This window comes from Raphanus sativus, unplaced genomic scaffold (genome assembly GCF_000801105.2).
Source record: "Raphanus sativus cultivar WK10039 unplaced genomic scaffold, ASM80110v3 Scaffold0777, whole genome shotgun sequence".
NCBI lineage: Eukaryota > Viridiplantae > Streptophyta > Magnoliopsida > Brassicales > Brassicaceae > Raphanus > Raphanus sativus.
In genome coordinates, this window is record NW_026616093.1 from 1 (window position 1) to 22,637 (window position 22,637).

The following is a 22,637-nucleotide window of genomic DNA, read 5'->3' on the forward strand; positions in this document are numbered from 1 at the left end:
CATCTGGTTCATTTTTCATTTAGAGACTAAAAATACAGAACAAAATCACTTTTCAGTTTTGAAAGATCAGTAATGAGTAAATGATATATCACAATCAAATATTCATTTGTATCTCTTTCCACAAAGTAAACATAATATCTAATTAATATAATCTTTTGCAGCATTAAATATTAATGCAAAAATTTACAAAACACTTATATATGGAACACTATATTCAAATATATACTAAAATTTGAAATATGTTTAACTGTTTTGAAATTGTTCACCCGCGTGTACGGTTTAACCCTAGTAAACTCAAAGAGTTTAGATTTGGGTTCAAGTGACAGACTAAAAGTAAACAAGCACACGAAATTATTTGGGGAAAACATAAATTGAGTTCAATAAGAAGAATACACAACAGGCCCAATCTATTGGGCCCAATAAAACTAGGGCCTAGAAGAGGAGCCACTGTGGCTTCTCTTACCACCCTCCTCTGGGAGGCCCTCCTGAGGACTGAACACTCAATCTGTCGAGGAGTGCGTTGAAGTCTATAGGCTGGCCACTCTCCTCCATCCTCTGAATCACGCTCATCACGTGTTCTCCTCGGAAGCCCATGCTTACTAGCTTCTCTATCAGTTCACCGTATTTTGATCTTAGAACCGGAGGTGGTGTCCCTGTGTTGCCACCACCTCCCTGATGCTGCTGAGGTGCGTACCCACTACCTTGTGGACCTTGCATGTAATGGCCTTGCTGCTGTTGCTGCGGAGGAGGCTGAGTTGGTGGGTATTGCATCCGCCCACCTTCATACATGGCACTGGCATACCCGGGAGGAGGAGGAGGTCCTGAGGGTAGATACCCATCGCCTGTCTGTGGGCTATAAGACATCTTTGTCTGCTGAGGAGGAGCCTGTGGTGGTGGTGGTGCAACGTATCCGTAACCTTGCATCGATTGTTGAGGAGGTCCAGCGTATGGTGATTGCATCTGCATGCTGCTTGGCAACGGTTCTACTGGAGATTGGTTGCTTGGTGGTGCAGGCGAGTATGCTGGGTAGCCTCCACTGGACTGTGGCCTCGCCTGTGGCTGAGGAGGCCAGTTTTGCTGGTACTGCGGGAACGACTGAGTTTGAGCTGAGCTTGGGTGAGATGGAGCAGGAGGTTGGGGCATGAACTGAGCCTGCGCCGGTGGTGCTTGAGGCTGAGATGGTGGAGGAGGTGCAGGTGTGTTTTGAAGCTGTGTATTAGGAGGCATGTAAAACTGCTGCTGCTGTTGTTGCTGGGGCTGTGGCTGCGCTGGTGGCTGTGGTGGTATTTGATGAGGCAAAGCAAGCGCAAGCTGCTGGTTGTGTGCATCAGAGGTGTTCTCACTCTTCTTAGGCTCAGGAACAGAAGTCTCCTCGCTTTGTTGGGAGTGAGACGGGGAAGATGAATCTTTATGCACAACTTGAAGCCTCGCTAGGTCTTTCTGAGTATCAGCCAACTCTTGTTTGTCTCTGAGAATCTGTACTGATCTACGAACCTACATCAAAAACATCCATTAGAACCGGTACAGAGTTTAAGAAACTACATTACATAAACACAAACCTCTTGAAGATGTTTCTCCATAGATCTAAGCTTAACATCAGCCTCCTCGTTATCACGAGTCAAATCCGACCTCATCTCACCAATAGTCTTATCAAGGTTGTAGCAGTAGAGCTCAAGCTGGGACAAGCGCGAGCTGATGCCTTCGAGAAAACGCATCACGTTGTCTGTATACTTCTTCATGGTTCTTTCAACAGTGGCGGTAAGATCTTGGCTCAAAGAGTCCTCAGGCGGACTGTAAGAGCTCGTAGGAAAAACCGAAGACCTCGCCATCCTAGTCTTGTTAAACTCCTGAAAATACAAAAAAAAAAGTAACTCAGTAACAAGGCATGTCTATGTGTTTCGATTAACCTAGGAAAATTCAGAACCGGGACGATCGCGCGAACCGGTTAAGGCGAAATTATGAAATTCCCAAATCGAAAACCCTAGAATCCCAAATATTAAGGGAGAGGCGGAATCTGGATTTCACCTTATTGAAGTTGGTGGCGGAGATCGCAGGATCGGAGTTGGAACCGTTAGAGGAGTCCTGGTTGGTGAAGTCGTCGTACGTGCGGAGGATATCATCGGATCCGAAATCGAATCCCGCGTTGACCCGACCCGACGCCATCGATCCGATTACTGGAATCTCGATTAGTGATAGAAGAAAGGAGGTAACAGAAAAGGAAATCAATCGCTTTTGGGAGGAGAGCAAAGCTTGTGTGTTTCGTTTTCTTCCAACCTTTTGAGAGAAGGCAAGGCAAGCAGAAGCTAAACCCGACTTCTTCTCTTATTTGTGTATTAATATTTGTTTCTTCGTCCCCACAGATATTGAATATTTTGGTTCTGCCCCGTTTGTTTGGGTTAAGTTCATATAATTGAACGACGTCGTTTCATGGTGATGTGGTTGTTGTCCGAAAAACTCACAAATGGTGGTTGTGATGTCCGGACAACTGGACAAGTGTGTGGCTTAGCCAGCCATGATTGACCCATTTTCGTCTAACATAAACATATGATAGATGATTAAGATTCAACGGTACGCTTGTGTTACTGCTCACCGATAATCTTTGCATATTCTCATGTGGCAAATTTGCTACTGACCATATATATCAAGGGCTTCAAGATTAACTCTGACGTTACCAAATGTTATGATGATCCACACAACATGCTTGCTAGTTATGTGGCGTGCAACGAGATCTTCACAAGTACTTCAGATGTGTATCCCTATTGTTCTTATAGTATTGTTGATACGATACCATATGGATTCAATCCCGCATAATTCATGTTACTACTAAAAAGAAAAAAAAAATAGTTAACGAGAGCCTAAACAAAACTAGAATTTGCATGAAAGAATTAATGGTGTCACTCCGCAACTAATTAACGATGGAAATGTTCATATAATATCCCCATATTGTAACATATATATAAAAAAACGTATTTAGAAGAGGCAAAACAAGAGAACGGTGAAAAGCAATGCGTGTGTGGAGACAAGAGGGATCGATACATGAGAAGATGATGTGGCGGCCATTACGTCGGTGCAATCAAGCCCTTCTTTGCCTTCTTTGCACATGTTTGCGAATATACCGGGAGGATATCGACCATAGATATTGACGTAGCTGAACATTGTGGAGGCACATTCTGTCTTCTCATCGTTAAGAGCTTCCGCGAATGGGCATGCAAAGTCCTTGAAGGCGGAGCAACATGCCTTGGCTGGATAGTTTGGGCCTTTGCATCTACTCGTTATGATTGTGTAATTCTTGCTTGCAAAATCTTCTTTGCATGCTGTTGTTATCACATCACATATTAAACAATACATTGAATCTTGCTTATTTATAATTAGTTCTTTTTTTATTAGCCAATCATGATTGAAGCATGTATGAGCGATAGCCGATATACGATCAATGATTCAAAATATTCTTACGTGTTTTTTGCCTGAAGAAGAGCTCGGCTTGTGGCTGGGTGTGACTCAAATTCATCAACTGCACATAGAAATTTCATTACGCTTTTCAAGAACGTGAAACAATTTTTTATAGACACATACTTTATTTGAAATATTTAGTAAATTACGAGAGATGTGAAGAGACGATGCGAATCCAGACAAGATGATGATTGAAAGAAGAGAAACCAAACAATGAGGATAAATCTCCATGCTTCTGTTTCCTCCTTTGTATTTTTCTTTGTCGCATTTGGTTTTCTAATTAAACGCTTTTTGTTTTGTTATTTCGTTTTTCGTGTTTTAGAGTTATAGGAGGAGAGAAAAATGCTGCGGATCGTTGAAGTAGACGAAACAATATCACTGACATGCCAACATAAATTTTCCTATATTAATCAATCCTTCAAGACAAACCATCAAATAACCAAACTGCTGGTTAAGCTTCAACTGGTTAATATCCGTAATTCCGTAACCAATTCGAATCGTTGAAGGCAACCTGATTGACATTGTTATTCACTCAGCAATTCTTTTTCCAACCCTCTTCTCATCACCTAAAACACTTCAATTAGTGGTTTCTCATTAAATTTTTAAAAGCATCTTATAATTAAATATTTATAAAAAGAAAATAACAAATTAGATGAATTTCTCATTCAATTGAAATAAATTTAAATAGTTTTTTTTCCTTCTAGATAATATTATATAAAAAGGGCCAAGCCCATCCGAATTACATCAAAGCCCAGATTCTACTGGGCCAAACCAAATATGAAAAATTTACAATCCGGGCTCAAAGCCCATCCCACAGCCCAAGGGTGTGAAACCCTAATCTTCGCGGCTCATTGGCATACACGCCGCCGCACCAACCTGAACTCGAAACCGGCGCCACCTTCGTCGCTTGGAAGATCCTCTACCGGAGAGCATCGATCAATCTCATCCGGATCCTAAGACGACAGGTTCACCACACCAACCACACCAACCACCATCTATGAGGATACCTGAATAAAATCGTCTACAATCGATCTATCACCACCGGCATTCACGGCCGTAACAGGAGAAGAATCAAAAGGCAGAGAGGCAGAGAAGCACAAACCCATAGAGAAAGAAAGAAAACCTAAAAGAAACTAAAGATATAAACCAAGCCGAAGAGAGCAGTAATAACGGATCTACCATCTCTCGGAAGCAGGAGCCGGCGATGACGGTGCTGACGGAGCCACTGTCTCCCGGAATCAAGGGCCGACGGTCGTAGAGTTTAGAAAGTCTCTACTCCCCGAAAAAAACTGATCTCCAAGCCGACAACCTCTTCGATTTACCGCCACTCACCCTCACCACGAAACCAGAGAAAGCAGAGATGCGACCGAGCAAAAAACCTCGCGAACTGAGCCCTTCCTAGCGCAAAACCCTAACCCAAAATCGCCAGTATATCGGTTGGAAGACGGTAGATCTAAAGCCACGGCAAAACTACAGGATTAAAAACAACTATAAAGGGCCACCGACGCCGGCACGCGCGTGTACGCGCCACCAGACGTTCGGAGCCACCGCTTCTCTCTCTTTCTTTCTCTTCTCTCTCTTTTCTCACTTTACTGAACAAATAAATTTAAATAGTTTAGAAATGTTTTTTTCTTATAAACGATTTAATTTTATTTATAAATTAAAAATTAATACATGTAATTATATTAAAATATTTATTTTAAAAATATATATAGATGTTGTAGTAATTATAAATTTTAAAGTTAGAAACAAGGAAAAAATTAAATAATTCTAATGGAAAAGGAAAATTACTAGGATTTAAAAATGGGGAAATAATGGCATGATGGTGTCTTATGGTGTTGCCATAAACTGTCAAATTTATATCTTATAAAAAATGAAATTTGGATAAACCGATAAGTCATGGGTCAATTTGGCAGTTTCTAATATCTTATAGATCATTTTTCCAAAATTGTTATATCAACTGATGAATATATATAATTGTTTTTCTTTGATAAAGAAATAACTTTTTTTTGGTAAACAATAAAGAAATAACTTATAAGATGATGAATATATAATCGTTCTTCTGTAGTTGTGATTAAACATTATTTAGTATTGTCTTGTAACTCTTGTTTACTTTTCTAAAACAAACGATGCTGGTCCGTTGCTGAACTTTTAATAAAATAAGGACGTAAAAGAAACAAAGAAAACACAATATTTGAAACAAGAATGTCATTTCGTTACGTTATCTACTAATTTGAATCAGGTAGACGTTTCTTCACTAAAATATTTTTTTTCGGATTTAGTTTTTACACCTTATAAAGTAATAAATAATAATTATGTAAAATAAAAATAATAATTATGCGTGCGTGTTTGTGTATAATACCAGCTCTCCTGCTTCGGCATCACCCTTGTGTTTGTGTATAATACCAGCTCTCCTGCTTCTGCATCACCCTTGTGTTTGTGTATAATACCAGCTCTCCTGCTTCTGCACCACCCTTGATCTATTATTATTCTTACCCATTCTTTTTTCTCTAACTCCAAATAATTCTCCTCCCTTTGTTCATCAGCAATAACTCTCTGTGGTTTTCAAAGGCTAAACTACTAAACTAGCATCTAAAGTCGGCAGAGATCCATTGGTACTGACAATCTCTTCAACGAGTAAGTCTCTAAATCATCAGTCTTTATTTATATATCTATGTTGGTGCGCTTGTATCTACTAAATAGATCTGCACCGTTTCTTATTATACTATGTCAGTTTTAGATCATATGACTATGAATAAACTCCTTGCTCTGTTATTTGATTAGTTTCCCATTTGTCATCACTTCTTTAGTTCTTTGTTTAATTAGCCCACTACGTTTCTGTAATTATTTAGTTTCTTTTCTTATATGGTTATATATGAATAATAACCTGAAAAAAGGGATTAGGTCAAGTCGTCATAATAACTCCAAAGTCTCCAACTTGTTACTTTTAAAACCATTACTACTATTATCTTCTTCTTTATCTCTCAAAAAATTCGTATCTCATTTAATAAACAACGACTAGTCAAGTGAATGGGTTTATCTTGTACGTTTCAGTAAAATGGAGATACACAACCAAGAAGACAACCTAGCAGCAGTGGGTGGCTCTGGAGGAGACTTCGACTGCAACATATGTTTGGATCAGGTTCGTGACCCGGTCGTGACTTTGTGTGGCCACTTATTTTGTTGGCCCTGCATTTACAAGTGGACGTATTCTACCAACAATTCAAGACAACGCGTCGACCAGTACGGCAATATGAAGGAATCCCCAAAATGTCCGGTCTGCAAATCCGATGTCTCGGACGCTACGCTTGTCCCTATATACGGGCGGGGACAAAAAGTCCCCCAGTCTGGTTCAAACATACCGACCAGACCATCCGGTCCGGTTTATGACTTGAGAAGAGTTGGTCAACGTGCTGGACAAGGTGAGAGTCAACGGTACATGTATAGAATGCCTGATCCAGTGGTTGGTGTGGTATGCGAAATGGTATATCGGAGACTATTTGGAGAGTCTTCAAGCAACGTGACACCTTACCGGAGCGACAGCTACACAAGTCGGCGGACAATGCAGGCGGATGAGTCACTAAGCAGAGTCTACTTGTTCCTGCTTTGCTTCATGGTTATGTGTCTAATTCTTTTCTAATTGTATGTCTTATCCTATATATTTATGGAACTAAAGTATAAGTTGTTGGTTTACAAAAAAAAAAGTATAAGTTGTTGGATTGTGTGATGAGAACATATTAAAGTCAAAATCAAGAAACGGCACTAGTTTGCTTTTGTATATTTTGATATTCTCTTAAAAAAATATGTGATGGTGTGAGAATATGGATAAGGAGACTTGTCTTCTTTTTTTTTTGTCACAAAGGAGGCTTGTCTTCAAATCAAAGGATCTGTACACCAAAAAGATGAGATAGAGGCATTTAGAAACTAGAACGCGACGCAAACGGTGGTGCTTTTTCCTTTCCAAAAACTCTAAATAAAATTTGGACCCTACGTTTGATTGATAACGGTGAATAAGACTGTTGATATGTAGAAGAAGTTGAAATATCAATTTATTATATTAATGTTTTGGGTACGGTTCTTTCTTTATACATTAAAAATGTTGTAAATAAAACTGAAGTGAGCTGTTTCATTTAAAAGCATAGTGCAGTCTGAGATGACTTATGGGTCCTCATGACACAACCACTCATGGCCTCATCTATGGGATCCAAATTTGTAGCTTTAAAAGTTGTAATTGAATTTGCCTATCAGCCTACATCGGTAACAGGTTTTAGAATTCTAATTTTAAGAATTTTTAAATATTACTGTAGAGTAAAAATGAGCCGTAAAAGTAATCAGATAATAATAACAACACCAAATGTAATAGCGGATTTACAAAGTGCCGAACAAATCCTTATTTACACAAAACACATAAAATTTAGAGTGTATCTTTGCTTGCTTCTTTCCTACTTTACAACTCCACTCGGTAGAAACGAACCAGTTTCAAGATCTGCACTCTTTCCTCATGTATTCCCACATTTTATCTTTTCAATTTACAACCAATGTTGTAACACCCGTCACCTCCAATCCGGAGAAAAATGGGCCAACAACAATATATCATAACAAAATGGTCCATACACACGACTCCACTCACTCTAAGCCCAAATAAAAATCCAAATAAAAAGCCCAATAGCACCAATCCGTCCAAATATCATATACTCGTCTGTCTCACCTGAAATGAGGAAGAAAGAGGGATGAGCAACAGGGGAGTCACTCAGTGAGGTATGAGATGCTAAACCCGAAGTTCATTGACTTGGATATAGCACTCCGAATAAATATAATTTAATACTAATACATAACAAACACGGCACCTAAAGTACCCAAAGATCAAACAATGGCCCTATCGACCGGCCCACTAACAGGCCCAAACCCACCGAATATATGCTCGGCAACACACGCCCGGAGACGATTTATCGACCAACAGCTACGATCAACCGGTCGACTAAAGCTGACCGTAACCAACACAAAACCCGGCCTACAGATAAAACTCTCTGTACCCGGCAAAATCCCATACACAATCATAGTAAATAAATATTATATTAATAATATTATAATATATCAGTTCTAAATGAAACAATCAAAGTTGAACCATCTAGACTTCTATATCCGGTTTAAGCAAAGAATCTAAACTATCAAGCAGACTCCAATCAAACATCAAACTGACTCAATTTACAAAGACGGATACATATTAGAACTAAACTATGTTTATTCGAAGTCCTAGGCCGTGTACGAGAAATTACGAGAATAGCCCTCACCTTAGCCAAGATGGACAATTGCATCACAAAAATGCTCGAAGACCTTGTCCAACAAAACTCAGTCCAACTTTAGAATTAATTACTTGAAACACAAGTAATACTAAAGTGACGTGATTGTATCCTGCGCATGGCATGATACGATTAAGCTTTATTTAATAAGTGATGAAGGTTGCTTGTATCTCAAATAACAAGGAAGAATACTTAGCTACATGGCTTTTGAATCACGAGTGATGATGGTGACAAGATCGAACTCCAGTGAGATGGGATGCACCACCGGCGGGTCACCACTGATGGTCGTGTAGATCGGTGACGGCGGCGGTGTACCGTCGCTCGTCTCTCCTCTAGGTCCCCGTTCAGCTCCGCTAAACAACACCAACAAGAACAACGATGACTCCACGGACATCAGCTACGGTGGACACGTTGGTGATCGGTGAAGAACAAGCCTCCGGTGTGATGGCTAGCGATGACTCCGGTGACAAGGACATGGCTCTCCGGTGACTCTAGGTTCGTGGTAGTGTGGATTGGCGCAGGTGGTGGTGATGCGCGGCGGCTCCGTAACTATGGCGTCTCCTCCAATGGTGAGTAGTAACTATGGTGATGATCAACACTGATGGATGTGTCTCATCTCCTTCTCAAACAATAACATCTTCAGCCACTTGCTTCGTTAACTCCCAAGATTGAGTGTTGTTAATGATGGCGACAAAGCTTTCCGTACGGTTACGAGATCGTGCCTCTGAGAAGAATAGAGAGAAGACACGAAGCAGAGCAGTGGGGGAAGGAGATCAAATAATCACGAGGTGCTTGACGGCTTGACTTATATCTTAGGGCTACACAAACTCTTATACACACCCACGTTTTAATTAATGAGATTGGCTTTGGTTTTCACACATAATCATTTAAAATTAAACCATATCGCTTTACCCAAAACCGGGTCGTTACAATTCTCCTCCACTTAAATGGAATTCGTCCTCGAATTCAAATCTGATCCGCTGTCCAATACCATTCTGTAAAAGCTCTGGATAATCAATCTTTATCTGAGTTTTAGTCTCCCATGTCTTGTCCTAGATCTTGTGAACTTCTTTCACTTGCCGACTTATAATATATATTGGGTGACAAGGTGCATAATTTTTTTATTTTTTTTTTTACCAAAAATCACTTGACGGCTGCTGCAAAATTAGCTTTGGCTCTTGTACGACCTTTTTCAAAAATGATACATGAAGCAAGTCTAAAAAAATCTGACAACTCTTCTGATAAACCCAAACGATAAGCAATGCTCCATTTCGCTCCAAAATAAGATATGATCCCATATATCTTCGCTTAAAAAATTCTTTAGCTTCTGAGACTTAGATCCCCTTACACTGCATTAACAATCTTAATTTCTAAATCTCTCTGACATTATCAGCATTTTTTTTTTAAGCCTCCAGCTTCCTTTAGGTGATCCTTGAGCATTTCTATTTGCTTCAACGTCCTTTAAACCATTGGTTGATATATGTCATAGTGCTTCTCCACTTTGGTCCATCATAGTATGTGTGCGAATAATCTCTTATAAAAAAAACTTTTTAAAGTGATATCTGAATGCTCGAGTGATAAATGTTACTCTACATGAACTATTCCAACGGTAGATGCTTCCTTTAATTATTATTATTTTATTTTTTTGTAGAGCTAAGCACAAGTCTGAAGATGCCCTCTCAAGTTTAACTTAGCAAGACGGTCTCCTTGTACATTATTCTTCATGAAACTTGACTTCCATAGTCCAATGAGAAACCCACAATTAACATATCCCGTTTCCTATGTGGAAGAAGTGGATTGTGTAATATATTCCATTAAAATTTGATGTTCTGTTTTGATCATCTGACATGTCGACACAATGTAGATACATCCTTTTTCACACTAGGCCAACGAGAGTAACAATTTGGATCTTTGTACCTCTTAGGTGTTAGCCACTATGAACTTGTAGTAATCCTTTCTGAATATACAGAAATTCCAATTTCTGAAACACGTGACCCAAAAATCCAATTTTTTTTTCCTCTGCCAGAAACTACTAGCAACCAACTAATTCTCTCCTAGTTTACCTAACATAATCCATAAATGCTCTGCATGCTCCTCTCTATTCTAAGAATAAATCAGAATGTAGTCGATGAATACAATCGCGCACTTATCCAAGTGTTCAAAAATATATCATTCATAAGGTTCATGAATTCTAACAGTGCATTCGGGAATCCAATTGAAATCACCACAAATAAATAATATGTACGAAAAACCGCCTCCGTACATGCTCCTCAGCTATATCAACCTGATACCAAGTCAATCTTAGAAAACCCATAAAGCTGCAACTATCCCAACAACTTCGATTTGCGGAAGTGTACTTATTTTAATGGTTGCCTTCCTCAAATCTCAGTAGACGATACAAGCCGTGAAACTCTCATCTTTCTTCAGCACAATAATACTGGTGCTTCTTATTGAGAAGTAATACATATGGCGAACCCCTTATCTGATAGTTCCAGCTCATTCTTAAGAGCGTCTCCTCCGGCTGTTGGTGGCCCTTCTAAAAGTCTCAAATACATTTTCATACTCTTCAATAACTAGATAATCCTGCAGCTCATGTTATCCATCATTAGTAGCCATCGAAATGGTTCGCCAAAGTCCATATGCTCCAATGTCCAATAACTCCTCAGCATGAATGCAATAAAACTCTACTCTTCTCCAGGAATATGAAACTTTTGTTCTCAGAAAAATAATCACCACTTGATGTCATGACAATGAATCCATCTCAAGAATGACATCGTAAAAACTCAGCTCCATCTCTGAAGAATATATGAATAACTTGACCTCTCCAAGTACAAATACAATGATTAAAATAAAAATAAAAATAGCTCTCAACATCCTCTGGCAACTGTCCGAACTAACACATCTCTGAAACGATTAATATAATCAAAACCTGGCAAACATGCCAAGTGTAACTCCAATATCAACACAACGCAACCGGCACACCCCCAGTCTAAAAGCGATCCCCACAAGTTTCAAACAAAGCGTACAAAAGAAACCAACATACTCGTACACAAAAACCACATGCCAGTCAATGGCTCATACCTCAAATCACATAACTCATACATCAGAAACTCGTGGAGCGATGGCTTGAAAATGGGTGATGGCTGAAACGTCACATATCCACTCTTGAAAAAAACTCAAAATAATGACTGAAGAAACCGATAAACCTCTGAGCAATCTGACAAACTGACATCACTCGTCTGCTGAACATCTGGCTACAACTCTGTTATCCGAAGGGTGAATGACGATGATTTTACTCATCGGAATAAAAAGAGGCAATTGAGTTAGTAATTATTGGACAGAATGGTGCTAAAAGAATTTCCAAAAAAAACCACTTTTCATAATTACTATTTATTATATATATTTTTTGAAAACATTGAAAACCGAATCCCCTAATCGCCATCCCGGGACGGAACCGGGACGGAACCCGCTCTGATACCAATTGTAACACCCGTCACCTCCAATCCGGAGAAAAATGGGCCAACAACAATATATCATAACAAAATGGTCCATACACACGACTCCACTCACTCTAAGCCCAAATAAAAATCCAAATAAAAAGCCCAATAGCACCAATCCGTCCAAATATCATATACTCGTCTGTCTCACCTGAAATGAGGAAGAAAGAGGGATGAGCAACAGGGGAGTCACTCAGTGAGGTATGAGATGCTAAACCCGAAGTTCATTGACTTGGATATAGCACTCCGAATAAATATAATTTAATACTAATACATAACAAACACGGCACCTAAAGTACCCAAAGATCAAACAATGGCCCTATCGACCGGCCCACTAACAGGCCCAAACCCACCGAATATATGCTCGGCAACACACGCCCGGAGACGATTTATCGACCAACAGCTACGATCAACCGGTCGACTAAAGCTGACCGTAACCAACACAAAACCCGGCCTACAGATAAAACTCTCTGTACCCGGCAAAATCCCATACACAATCATAGTAAATAAATATTATATTAATAATATTATAATATATCAGTTCTAAATGAAACAATCAAAGTTGAACCATCTAGACTCCTATATCCGGTTTAAGCAAAGAATCTAAACTATCAAGCAGACTCCAATCAAACATCAAACTGACTCAATTTACAAAGACGGATACATATTAGAACTAAACTATGTTTATTCGAAGTCCTAGGCCGTGTACGAGAAATTACGAGAATAGCCCTCACCTTAGCCAAGATGGACAATTGCATCACAAAAATGCTCGAAGACCTTGTCCAACAAAACTCAGTCCAACTTTAGAATTAATTACTTGAAACACAAGTAATACTAAAGTGACGTGATTGTATCCTGCGCATGGCATGATACGATTAAGCTTTATTTAATAAGTGATGAAGGTTGCTTGTATCTCAAATAACAAGGAAGAATACTTAGCTACATGGCTTTTGAATCACGAGTGATGATGGTGACAAGATCGAACTCCAGTGAGATGGGATGCACCACCGGCGGGTCACCACTGATGGTCGTGTAGATCGGTGACGGCGGCGGTGTACCGTCGCTCGTCTCTCCTCTAGGTCCCCGTTCAGCTCCGCTAAACAACACCAACAAGAACAACGATGACTCCACGGACATCAGCTACGGTGGACACGTTGGTGATCGGTGAAGAACAAGCCTCCGGTGTGATGGCTAGCGATGACTCCGGTGACAAGGACATGGCTCTCCGGTGACTCTAGGTTCGTGGTAGTGTGGATTGGCGCAGGTGGTGGTGATGCGCGGCGGCTCCGTAACTATGGCGTCTCCTCCAATGGTGAGTAGTAACTATGGTGATGATCAACACTGATGGATGTGTCTCATCTCCTTCTCAAACAATAACATCTTCAGCCACTTGCTTCGTTAACTCCCAAGATTGAGTGTTGTTAATGATGGCGACAAAGCTTTCCGTACGGTTACGAGATCGTGCCTCTGAGAAGAATAGAGAGAAGACACGAAGCAGAGCAGTGGGGGAAGGAGATCAAATAATCACGAGGTGCTTGACGGCTTGACTTATATCTTAGGGCTACACAAACTCTTATACACACCCACGTTTTAATTAATGAGATTGGCTTTGGTTTTCACACATAATCATTTAAAATTAAACCATATCGCTTTACCCAAAACCGGGTCGTTACAAATGTAATTACCAAAATGGATATGTTGTGTAATAACAGTAACATTACCTGACCTTTAACCGATTCTTTATCCTGCTGTGGAAAATGAAATCCTGTTGAGCAATTCTCTAACTTCTCCGGATTTTTCATCCATGCTTTTCTACCTTCACTCACTTTCACCCCGAACCTCCATGCCTACCACATTCACATACAATCATACACGTATGTTAGGTTTATACTACTAGTTAAGAACTTTGACTGATTGAATCACATACATACATACCTGAGAAAGCGGAAACGTGTCTCTCAATCTCATCTCCTTCAATGTTTATCCCAGTGCCTTGACATTCTGGACAGAACACTGAAAATATTTGCCAGCTAACATTGCTAACCAACCCATTCATGTTCGCACCACTCTGCTTTGTGCATCTCTTTTTCCCCTTTCCACACACCATCTTGCTCCCAAGTATTTCACTCTCACAGAAGAGAAACCAGTGTACGACACAAGACACGTGAAACAGGTGGAACGCACCGAGGAGGTTTCTGCTGCCACACGCAAGTTTCCCTGTCTTCATGTTCAGTATTGCTGCTGCATCTTTCACATTCAACCTACACATCTTGTGTGTAACACAATCTCATTTCGTTTAGTATCCCTTGCGAAATGGGCTGGAACTAGGTTTCAAAATGAGTTGAAACACGTTTCAGGCCCAACCAGAGAAGACCCCAAGTACTTTAAATAGTTTGAAATAGTCTTCGTCATGATTCTTTCTGTAAGATATGTAACATGAACTCTCCCTCTTTGCAAGCTAAAATAAACGCTTAGAGAGCATATTCGTCACTCGGTAGTCGGTACTGAACTAGTTCGAAAATTTTCAAGTATGAACCTTGTTTTGGTTTATTACTAACTTCTTCTCTACGTTATTTGGTAACTTTAAATTATTTTTCTTTTTCTTTTTCATTTCCCCTTACGCTGTACACAATTTATTGTATAAATGGGATTATGGGAACTTGTATAAAAGTCAAACCTCGAGTTGTGGAAGTGTAAACGAGAAGAAGGGTAGAGAGAGTTTGGTTGGCGTAAGAAGAATGATCTGATTATAATATGAACGGTATAAGATTCCAATGTCTTTAAAACTCACCTGATCAATTATTCATTTATTTCACGTGAATCATGATCATTTCATTACACATTTTGACTTTACCGCCATTCGCTATACCCTCTTTGGCTCTTCCCACACATCCTTTTATCGTCCACCTAACATTGATCTGAAAGACTGAATCTACGAATAAGGAACATTGTTAAAGTACACAATGACAACCTTAATAAGTGTTCTGCAATATGTATGATTTTTTACGCATGTAATTAAGTGAAGATCTTGCAAGAATCATTTGAGTACATACACCAAACAAATCAGTCACGTCTATTTATAATATTTTTGGCACTAAACGCTTTAAATGCCCACCATGTTCTCTCTAATCTCTATGTAATCACATTTAAACAAAACGAACCGTAATTGACGCTAGAAATATCTCTTTTGCACATTTTTCTCATAGCTTTGAGAAAGTAACTTCACATACATGTCGGGCCGTATAATACAAAGTAGAAAATTGGTCATGTGCTTTTTTTAACAAAATAAAACAAATCGTGGATCCACTTTTTAAATAAGATTTGGGACTGAGTGAGTGAGTGGCTAGTGCTGGGTTTGCGGGTTGACCCGCCCCGACCCGCCCCGCCCCGCTGCGGGTTGAATCATTTTTTTGATTCAAAAATCCGACCCGCTTGACCCGCAATTAAAAAAAATAAGACCCGTCCCGTCCCGTATAAATTAGCGGGTAACCCGCGGGACCCGCGGGTAAATAAAAAATAATAAAAATAATTTTTTATTAATAATTTTTTTAAAAAAATTAATATAAATAATATAATTTAATTAATTTTTAAATATTCGTAATTTTTATTATTATTTTTATAAAAAACATATTTTTTGTTAAAAAAAAATCATATTTTAATATTTTTTTTTAATTTTGCGGGTTGACGGGTACCCGCAGTTTGAATTCTGTCGACCTGCACCCGCCCTGCGTTAAAATCACTCGACCCGCACCCGCACCCGCGAACAATTTTTTTCAAATCACTCGATCCGCACCCGCCCCGCTGCGGGTCAAACGGGGCGGGGCCCGCGGATAATGAGTCAAATTCCCAGCTCTATGAGTGGCCAACCCGTAGTTATTATCTATTGCCCTACCAACGCTAATAATAACAAAACATGAACCTAATATGTCATTAGTAAGCTAAAGGTAGTTGTTCGTTATAGCATACGAATTAGCGAAAAAACCGTTACCTCGATTATCATAGTGTATATCAACAAGACAACGATGCAATGATTTAAGCGTTGTGCACACGAGAATGGCCACCAAGTTTTTCTATGCGTAAATTATATAAGATATATGAATTCAGTTCTCATTCAAGTACACTCAATCATTCATGTATGTAAACTATATACAGAGATTAAGTCTCTCATTGAATTTTTACAGAATCATAACTATCATATATGACATAAACTAATTCAGTTATTACTAATAGATACTCTCTCTCTTTCTAAAAAATGTCATTTAACATTTTTCTTGTTACAAAAACTGTTACTTTAAAATTTCAATACAATTTTCAATTTAATATTAACTACAAATGCAATAATTTTATTTAAAAAATTATTTATTTCAATATGATTGGTTAAATATGTATAATTATTAAGAACTTAAATGTATTTCAATCATTTTCTTAATCTTTGTGAAAACGTAAAAGTGATATTTTTTTGCTGAAACGAAATGAGTATTAGATTAGAAGTCTATACACTTTCACTAATGTCATAAACATTTAGTAGTTATTTTTTTTTTGAACCTAACATTTAGTAGTTATATAAAATTGTTTTAGAACAAATGTTTGTATATACAGCAAACTAAAATCTGAATATATGTAATGAAACATTTATTTGAAGATAAACAGAAAGATAAGAGGAGATTGGGGCAAAGGGCAAGTCAGTGTCTTAACGGATTCCACATCTCCTCCACAGAATCTGCGGGAGATTTCAACGGTCGAATCTCATAAATTTACCAAAACACCCTTGTAGGTCCCCTGACAATGACACGCTGGATCGTGCGAAATCGACACCTTAACTGTCGGTAGGGTCCATATAGAGTGGCATCTTACCGTAAATAACAGGGACGGCAAAGGGAGTAAACCGTCTACAACTCTAAACAAAAAGAGAAACTACAGAAAAGCAGTTTGGTTCCTTTTTCCCTCTATATAACAACACTGACATATCAATTGCTCATAACTCAGACACTCTCTCACTCACTCACTGTCGGCAAACTAACCTTTTTTGGCAATAGAGGTGATATCTCCGGAGAAAATGCAGCTCCCTCCGGTCACCATCTTAGCCACACTCTGCATTGTCCTGCAGCTCCTGACTAGCTCCTCCGCCTCGGTGATACTCAATCGCCACGTGTCTAACGCTCACTGGCTTCCCGCCGTGGCCACTTGGTACGGAAGCGCCAACGGAGACGGAAGCGATGGTAATTACAACACATAACTAAACCTCATGACTTCACACTCTAGCTAGTCAATTACATACCGGAATTGTGTGTCTTAATGCGCAGGAGGAGCGTGTGGGTACGGTACGTTGGTGGACGTGAAGCCCCTCCATGCGAGAGTTGGAGCCGTGAATCCTATTCTCTTCAAAAACGGTGAAGGATGTGGCGCTTGTTACAAGGTTCGGTGCTTGGACAGGAGTATCTGTTCCCGGAGAGCCGTCACTGTCATTGTCACTGACGAGTGTCCCGGCTGCTCCAAAACCAACACTCACTTTGATCTCAGTGGCGCTGCCTTTGGTCGATTGGCTATCACCGGAGAGTCTGGTCCCCTCCGCAACCGTGGTCTCATCCCCGTTATTTACCGCCGGTACATATTTATTTTATTAGTATTCTCTTCCAAGTAATTAACTCGTGACAGTGCACGATCGAATTAAATAAAATAGGAATTATATTATATCGTTTTCGGTAGTTAATGGTAAGAAGCTAAACAGAGTTAAGTACGAGTATTAGATTTTATTGCAATTGTATAATGGTCCCTCACGTTTTTGACCGTTGACCATCTAGTCTTTTCCCACTGCTCATTTTTTATTTTGTTAATTAAAAAAAAAGGACGGCATGCAAATATAGACGGCAGAACATAGCGTTCCATGTGAACGAAGGATCAACTGATTTCTGGTTGTCTCTACTGGTCGAGTTTGAAGAAGGAGAAGGCGACATTGGCTCCATGCATATTCGCCAAGTACTCTTTTTACCTCTCTAAACTTTACTTTCTCTTTTCCTTACCACAATGTCACTTCCACCAACTGACTTGACTCACTTCCACTTTTACTTTGTATAATACTAAATGAAAAAAGGAAGAAAATACTTAGTGGAGTGAGCACAATCATGGTTCTTTATTGACCAACTAAAAAGGCACACACACAACTAATAATAAAATAGACAAAAGTGTAAAAAAGATGGGTTTATTTGTTTAATGGTGCAGGCAGGAGCGAGGGAATGGTTAGAGATGAAGCACGTATGGGGAGCCAACTGGTGCATCATTGGAGGGCCACTCAGAGGACCATTCTCCGTCAAGATCACCACTTTGTCCGCCGGTAGAACACTGTCCGCCACTGACGTCGTTCCTAGAAACTGGGTTCCTAAAGCGACTTACACTTCTCGCCTCAACTTCTCCCCCGTCCTCTGAAAGACTAATATATTCTTACTACTATTTATATGAACTTTATCTTTTTTTTTTGAAGAGAGAAATAGAGAGTGACTGCTGGCCGTAGGATGGCAATTGTAAGTAAGTCCATCTGAATCCAACGGCTCTTGCGTTCTCTCCTCTTCTTCCTTTGTGTTGTGGATTTGTGTGTGTGTGTGGGTGAGTGTGTAGGAGCCATTGTAGCCATCTCCAAAGGGGAGATAGAGCTTGGAGTAGTATTTGGTGGTTTCATATGTCTTCTTTTTCTATCTAATTGTTGTCATTTCCTACTTCTATTATGGGACACTACATAATATATATCGTATGAATGTTTGTCACTTACTCTTTCTATTGTGGGACACTACACAATGTTTCATATGAAAATTGAAACACCACGGAAACAGAGTATGTCTCTTCTTATCATCCAAACCCAAGAAGAGTATATACAAATATTCTATATATTTGGTTTGTTCCAGGAACTTCGTCTTTGAGATTGTCGTCACCTGCTTTTAAATTAGCTCAAAACTACCAGTGTTCCATTTCAAAATACATGTAGATGATCGTTAAGATAAAATATAGAAAAACTTAAGATATGTAACCAAATAACTCACGAAGCCATCAAAAATAGGCTCTTTATAATTTCAATAGCAACTGGAATATAACCGGCTCATAGGCTAGTATATCATTTAACCCAAAGTGGAAGCAGACAAAGTGTTGACAGGACTTGGGAGGCTCACTAGGTATCACCCGAAGAGGAAGCTCACAACGTGTTGACAAAACGTCTGCCTCTTGCGGAAGCTCACAAAGTGATTTAGACCTTGAAAATGATTGAGATTGGGAAAGACCTCGATGTAGGTGGTTGAGACGTCAGACTTGGAAATGATGGCGCTTACAAATAAGTGGTCTCCAGCTGCTTGGTCACACTCCTTGGCAGGTTCTTGTTGGAGCATTAGTGTGTATTGTGATTACTTGCTTTTGCCAAGGCAGTATATATGGGCTCAGCCTAAGATCGCATTTACAGTTGTAAAAAATATAAGCTCTGATGGGCCCGATCCTCTTATTGTTAATTTGTGCGTTTGTGTATGTGAAGAGTTTGCGAGTGTGTAGGAGTCACTGTTAGGCTTCTCCAAATTGGTGATGCTGCTAGAAGTAGTATTTAATGGCTTCATGGCTTCTTCTTTTTCTTTCTAACACTTGTCACATTCTCCTACTATGGGACACTGGAGTAATATTTGGTGGCTTCATGTCTTCTTCTTTTTCTATCGAACTTATTGCAAATACATTCGCAAGAATAACTTTGAAGTTTGTTTCTGTTTTACATTCGCAAGAATACTTTCGCGATCATGACTTTCTGTTTACTAATCTTTGTGAAGTTTGTTATGTCTTTCTGAAATAATGACCAAGACTTAAATTTCTGTTTGATTGGTAAATTTGAATTCATAATTATTTTTTCATGCATCAGTGGCTCAGATTTGCTGTTATAGCTGTGTACTCTCTTTAGCTTTAAGCTGTTCCAAGTTTGTGAATAATAGCGTAGAACTAAGCTAGCTAGGAACCTAAAAATATATCTTTTATCTTTTTTTTTGCGGGTTCTTAGGCTCGATTTGCTTGCAAGCAGACTAGATAGTAGATACAAGTCAGTTGTATCAAAGTTTCATTCTCAATATTGATATATACATCTCTAGAAGAAAAAAAGTTTAGTGGCTCAGCAATTATGTCGTCGATCTAGAAGTAAATTACACAGTATATAATATTGGCCTCTGATCATGCAGTGGAGTAAATGCTTGCAATCATCGATAAGGAAAGAGATGAAAAGTTGCCAAAGTTCTTGCATGCATTCTAGAGCTTGGTCTTTTAAATTTTATAAAATTCCCATATCAATCTATATGTTTATGTTCTTTATCATGACAGCCCTAACCCACACAAGTTTTCATTAGCCTAGTTGTTGGTTTCTATGTTCTTTCTTTCTTTTTCTTCCGTTTCAGCTATCATCTGATATTATTACGCATCTTCTTTTCTTCTTAATATTCGCCCCTCTCCTGAAGGTGTACGGCGTTTTGACTTTACCAATTAGAGCCAAAAATATCAAGATAAGACATACAGTCGATGTCTGTAACATGCTAATAAAAGTCATACTCTTGGTGACTATAGTATTTACCTTGTTCAAGTTTGAAATATATGCTAATAACACAAGATTTTACGACTACTGTTGTTGTTATGTACATTGCAGGGTTTGAGTTTTTGCTCATGGAGCTATATTCTTGAGTCTACAATCCAGAATACAGACCCAGAGAAAAGAAAGTACAACTGGTTATAGAATATAGACTTGTAGTCAAAGGCGATAAAGTAGTAGAAGTAGAAGCAGACATGGCTTATCTACCCATAATATGAGAGAATGAATCTGTATCCTCACAAAGCCAACTCCTATTAACCATATGAGATTTAGTAATGCACAAACGAAAGATTAAATAGCAATCAAAAACTCACTAAAACAAAGGGACAAGACAAGAAGCATTGGATGGGCGGTAATACCACGTGATGGAAGCACGTGACGACCCAATAACCGGCTTCCACGCAATCAAACCCTTCGGGGACGTCGACTCTAGACTCTAGGCAGCTTCCAATAATGTATCCAAATATCATTTAGTTTTGTTTTGAGCCTCTTATCGTTTCCCATAGTATAAAAATAAACAAAACATACAATAGACAAATTTTGAAATCAACTTAAAACAAAAACAGAGTCACTTATCGCCAAGATACAACAAAGGTGGGGCTCAACGTAAGGAGTGACTCATCTTGAGGATATATAGTACCCTCTAAGTTCGCCACTTGTTTTCTCTTATACCTCCTTACCCATCCACTTCCCATTTTCTCTCAACATGGTACAAGCCCTTAATCTAATGATTAATTAAATCTATTAGTATTTTATAGTCGAAAATTTAAAGTTCAAAACTTCAAATGAATCATGTAAGAAAATTCCACATAAAAGAATAGCCAGTCAAACATAACTTTTATAATACTATTGGTAGAAATAGAACCGTCAAATATAAAATTTTCATAAAATATGTATAATTATCAATTATAAATCATTAATATATTAATTATAATAATTTGTAATATATATAATAATAAGTTAATGGGAAAAAAAGAGAATCTCAACATCTTGTATCGCTTTCCAAAACCTGGATCCCACTGATACATGATCCATTGCACGGTATTTGCTTATTAAATCTTTTCGAGTTTACCATTTAACCCTCAAAGCCTATGATCCTTTTGCTATAAGTACACACCCTAACCTCTCCTTCATCTTCCGACAAAACCTTATAATCTCTCTTCAGTTTACTCAAGAGCTTCTCAAAATCCTTTACAACTTTAATCTTCAAAGATCTAAAGAAAGAAGTTTATCAGATCATGAATTATCTAAACAAGGTCTGGATGGCAGCATCTTTCGTGGCTGTTCAAGGAAACCCCGATCACAGCGTCAAGCTAAAAACCGGTCTCAGCTCCGCCCACCGCCTTCAACGCCGACTTTCCTCCGATCTCCGCCCTCTCTCCGCCGCAGATGTCCCCGTAGAGGATGCTCCTTCGGAGGAAAGACGACGTACCTCTTCTTCCTCCAGTCCTGATGAATCGCTACGTCAGGTTATGTACCTCAGCTGCTGGAGCCAAGGCTAATTCTAGTTCCATCCATTCATCACCACATATGATGATGATGATGATGCATGGTGACTTGCACATGGATCCGCTTGAGTCAGAAAAAGCGAGTTGCATTTGCTGATGATAAACTGTATAATAGTTCATTGTATATTTGTATTATAGTCATCTATGTGAATATTAGACATATGTTCAAGAAGATCAAAAGCAAAACGTTCGTTTATGAGAACTATGTTTCTAGTTTCAAGTATCTAACCATTCCAAGTTCTCGTCAAAAAATTTTATCAAATTTTGATTGTGATTGCCACTAATTATT

At 39.0% G+C, this 22,637-nt stretch overlaps 5 protein-coding genes across 6 annotated transcripts; 3 read left to right on the top strand and 2 right to left on the bottom strand.

The window, feature by feature from the left end:
• Positions 1-240: 240 nt before the first annotated feature.
• Positions 241-2,308, bottom strand: LOC108855142 (formin-like protein 20). The gene is made up of 3 exons (XM_018628872.2): positions 2,026-2,308; positions 1,560-1,847; positions 241-1,494 (listed from the first exon to the last, which is right to left on the bottom strand). The coding sequence occupies exons 1-3, from the start codon at positions 2,161-2,163 to the stop codon at positions 460-462; spliced, it is 1,461 nt and encodes a 486-aa protein (XP_018484374.2). The 5' UTR covers positions 2,164-2,308; the 3' UTR covers positions 241-459.
• A 505-nt stretch (positions 2,309-2,813) lies between these two features.
• LOC130503030 (GPI-anchored protein LLG3-like) lies at positions 2,814-3,723 on the bottom strand. The gene is made up of 3 exons (XM_056997708.1): positions 3,600-3,723; positions 3,455-3,511; positions 2,814-3,314 (listed from the first exon to the last, which is right to left on the bottom strand). Exons 1-3 carry the CDS (start codon positions 3,679-3,681, stop codon positions 2,971-2,973), a joined length of 483 nt encoding a protein of 160 aa, XP_056853688.1. The 5' UTR covers positions 3,682-3,723; the 3' UTR covers positions 2,814-2,970.
• A 2,082-nt stretch (positions 3,724-5,805) lies between these two features.
• Positions 5,806-7,230, top strand: LOC108853852 (E3 ubiquitin-protein ligase RMA2). Of its 2 annotated transcripts, XM_018627301.2 has the most exons (3): positions 5,821-5,891; positions 5,997-6,087; positions 6,505-7,230. In XM_018627301.2, exon 3 carries the CDS (start codon positions 6,509-6,511, stop codon positions 7,088-7,090), a length of 582 nt encoding a protein of 193 aa, XP_018482803.1. In that variant the 5' UTR covers positions 5,821-5,891; positions 5,997-6,087; positions 6,505-6,508; the 3' UTR covers positions 7,091-7,230. The 2 variants fall into 2 exon arrangements, with proteins under 2 accessions (XP_056853687.1, XP_018482803.1); XM_056997707.1 differs by having other exon boundaries at positions 5,806-6,087.
• Positions 7,231-17,211: 9,981 nt separating this feature from the next.
• Positions 17,212-19,009, top strand: LOC130503029 (expansin-B3-like). The gene is made up of 4 exons (XM_056997706.1): positions 17,212-17,466; positions 17,551-17,851; positions 18,094-18,223; positions 18,467-19,009. Exons 1-4 carry the CDS (start codon positions 17,304-17,306, stop codon positions 18,668-18,670), a joined length of 798 nt encoding a protein of 265 aa, XP_056853686.1. The 5' UTR covers positions 17,212-17,303; the 3' UTR covers positions 18,671-19,009.
• A 2,922-nt stretch (positions 19,010-21,931) lies between these two features.
• On the top strand, positions 21,932-22,568 carry LOC108851708 (uncharacterized). The gene has a single exon (XM_018625168.2). The coding sequence runs from the start codon at positions 22,079-22,081 to the stop codon at positions 22,340-22,342; it is 264 nt and encodes an 87-aa protein (XP_018480670.2). The 5' UTR covers positions 21,932-22,078; the 3' UTR covers positions 22,343-22,568.
• Positions 22,569-22,637: the final 69 nt, after the last annotated feature.

Coding starts and splice junctions, on each gene's coding strand:
- LOC108853852 (XM_056997707.1), top strand. CDS start 6,509: ATGGAGATACACAACCAAGAAGACAACCTAGCAGCAGTGGGTGGCTCT.
- LOC130503029 (XM_056997706.1), top strand. CDS start 17,304: ATGCAGCTCCCTCCGGTCACCATCTTAGCCACACTCTGCATTGTCCTG. Junction 17,467..17,550: donor CAACGGAGACGGAAGCGATG/GTAATTACAACA, acceptor CTTAATGCGCAG/GAGGAGCGTGTGGGTACGGT. Junction 17,852..18,093: donor ATCCCCGTTATTTACCGCCG/GTACATATTTAT, acceptor TTAAAAAAAAAG/GACGGCATGCAAATATAGAC.
- LOC130503030 (XM_056997708.1), bottom strand. CDS start 3,681: ATGGAGATTTATCCTCATTGTTTGGTTTCTCTTCTTTCAATCATCATC. Junction 3,512..3,599: donor ATCGTCTCTTCACATCTCTC/GTAATTTACTAA, acceptor TTCTATGTGCAG/TTGATGAATTTGAGTCACAC. Junction 3,315..3,454: donor TCTTCTTCAGGCAAAAAACA/CGTAAGAATATT, acceptor TGATAACAACAG/CATGCAAAGAAGATTTTGCA.
- LOC108851708 (XM_018625168.2), top strand. CDS start 22,079: ATGAATTATCTAAACAAGGTCTGGATGGCAGCATCTTTCGTGGCTGTT.
- LOC108855142 (XM_018628872.2), bottom strand. CDS start 2,163: ATGGCGTCGGGTCGGGTCAACGCGGGATTCGATTTCGGATCCGATGAT. Junction 1,848..2,025: donor CCGCCACCAACTTCAATAAG/GTGAAATCCAGA, acceptor TTGTATTTTCAG/GAGTTTAACAAGACTAGGAT. Junction 1,495..1,559: donor TGGAGAAACATCTTCAAGAG/GTTTGTGTTTAT, acceptor TTTTTGATGTAG/GTTCGTAGATCAGTACAGAT.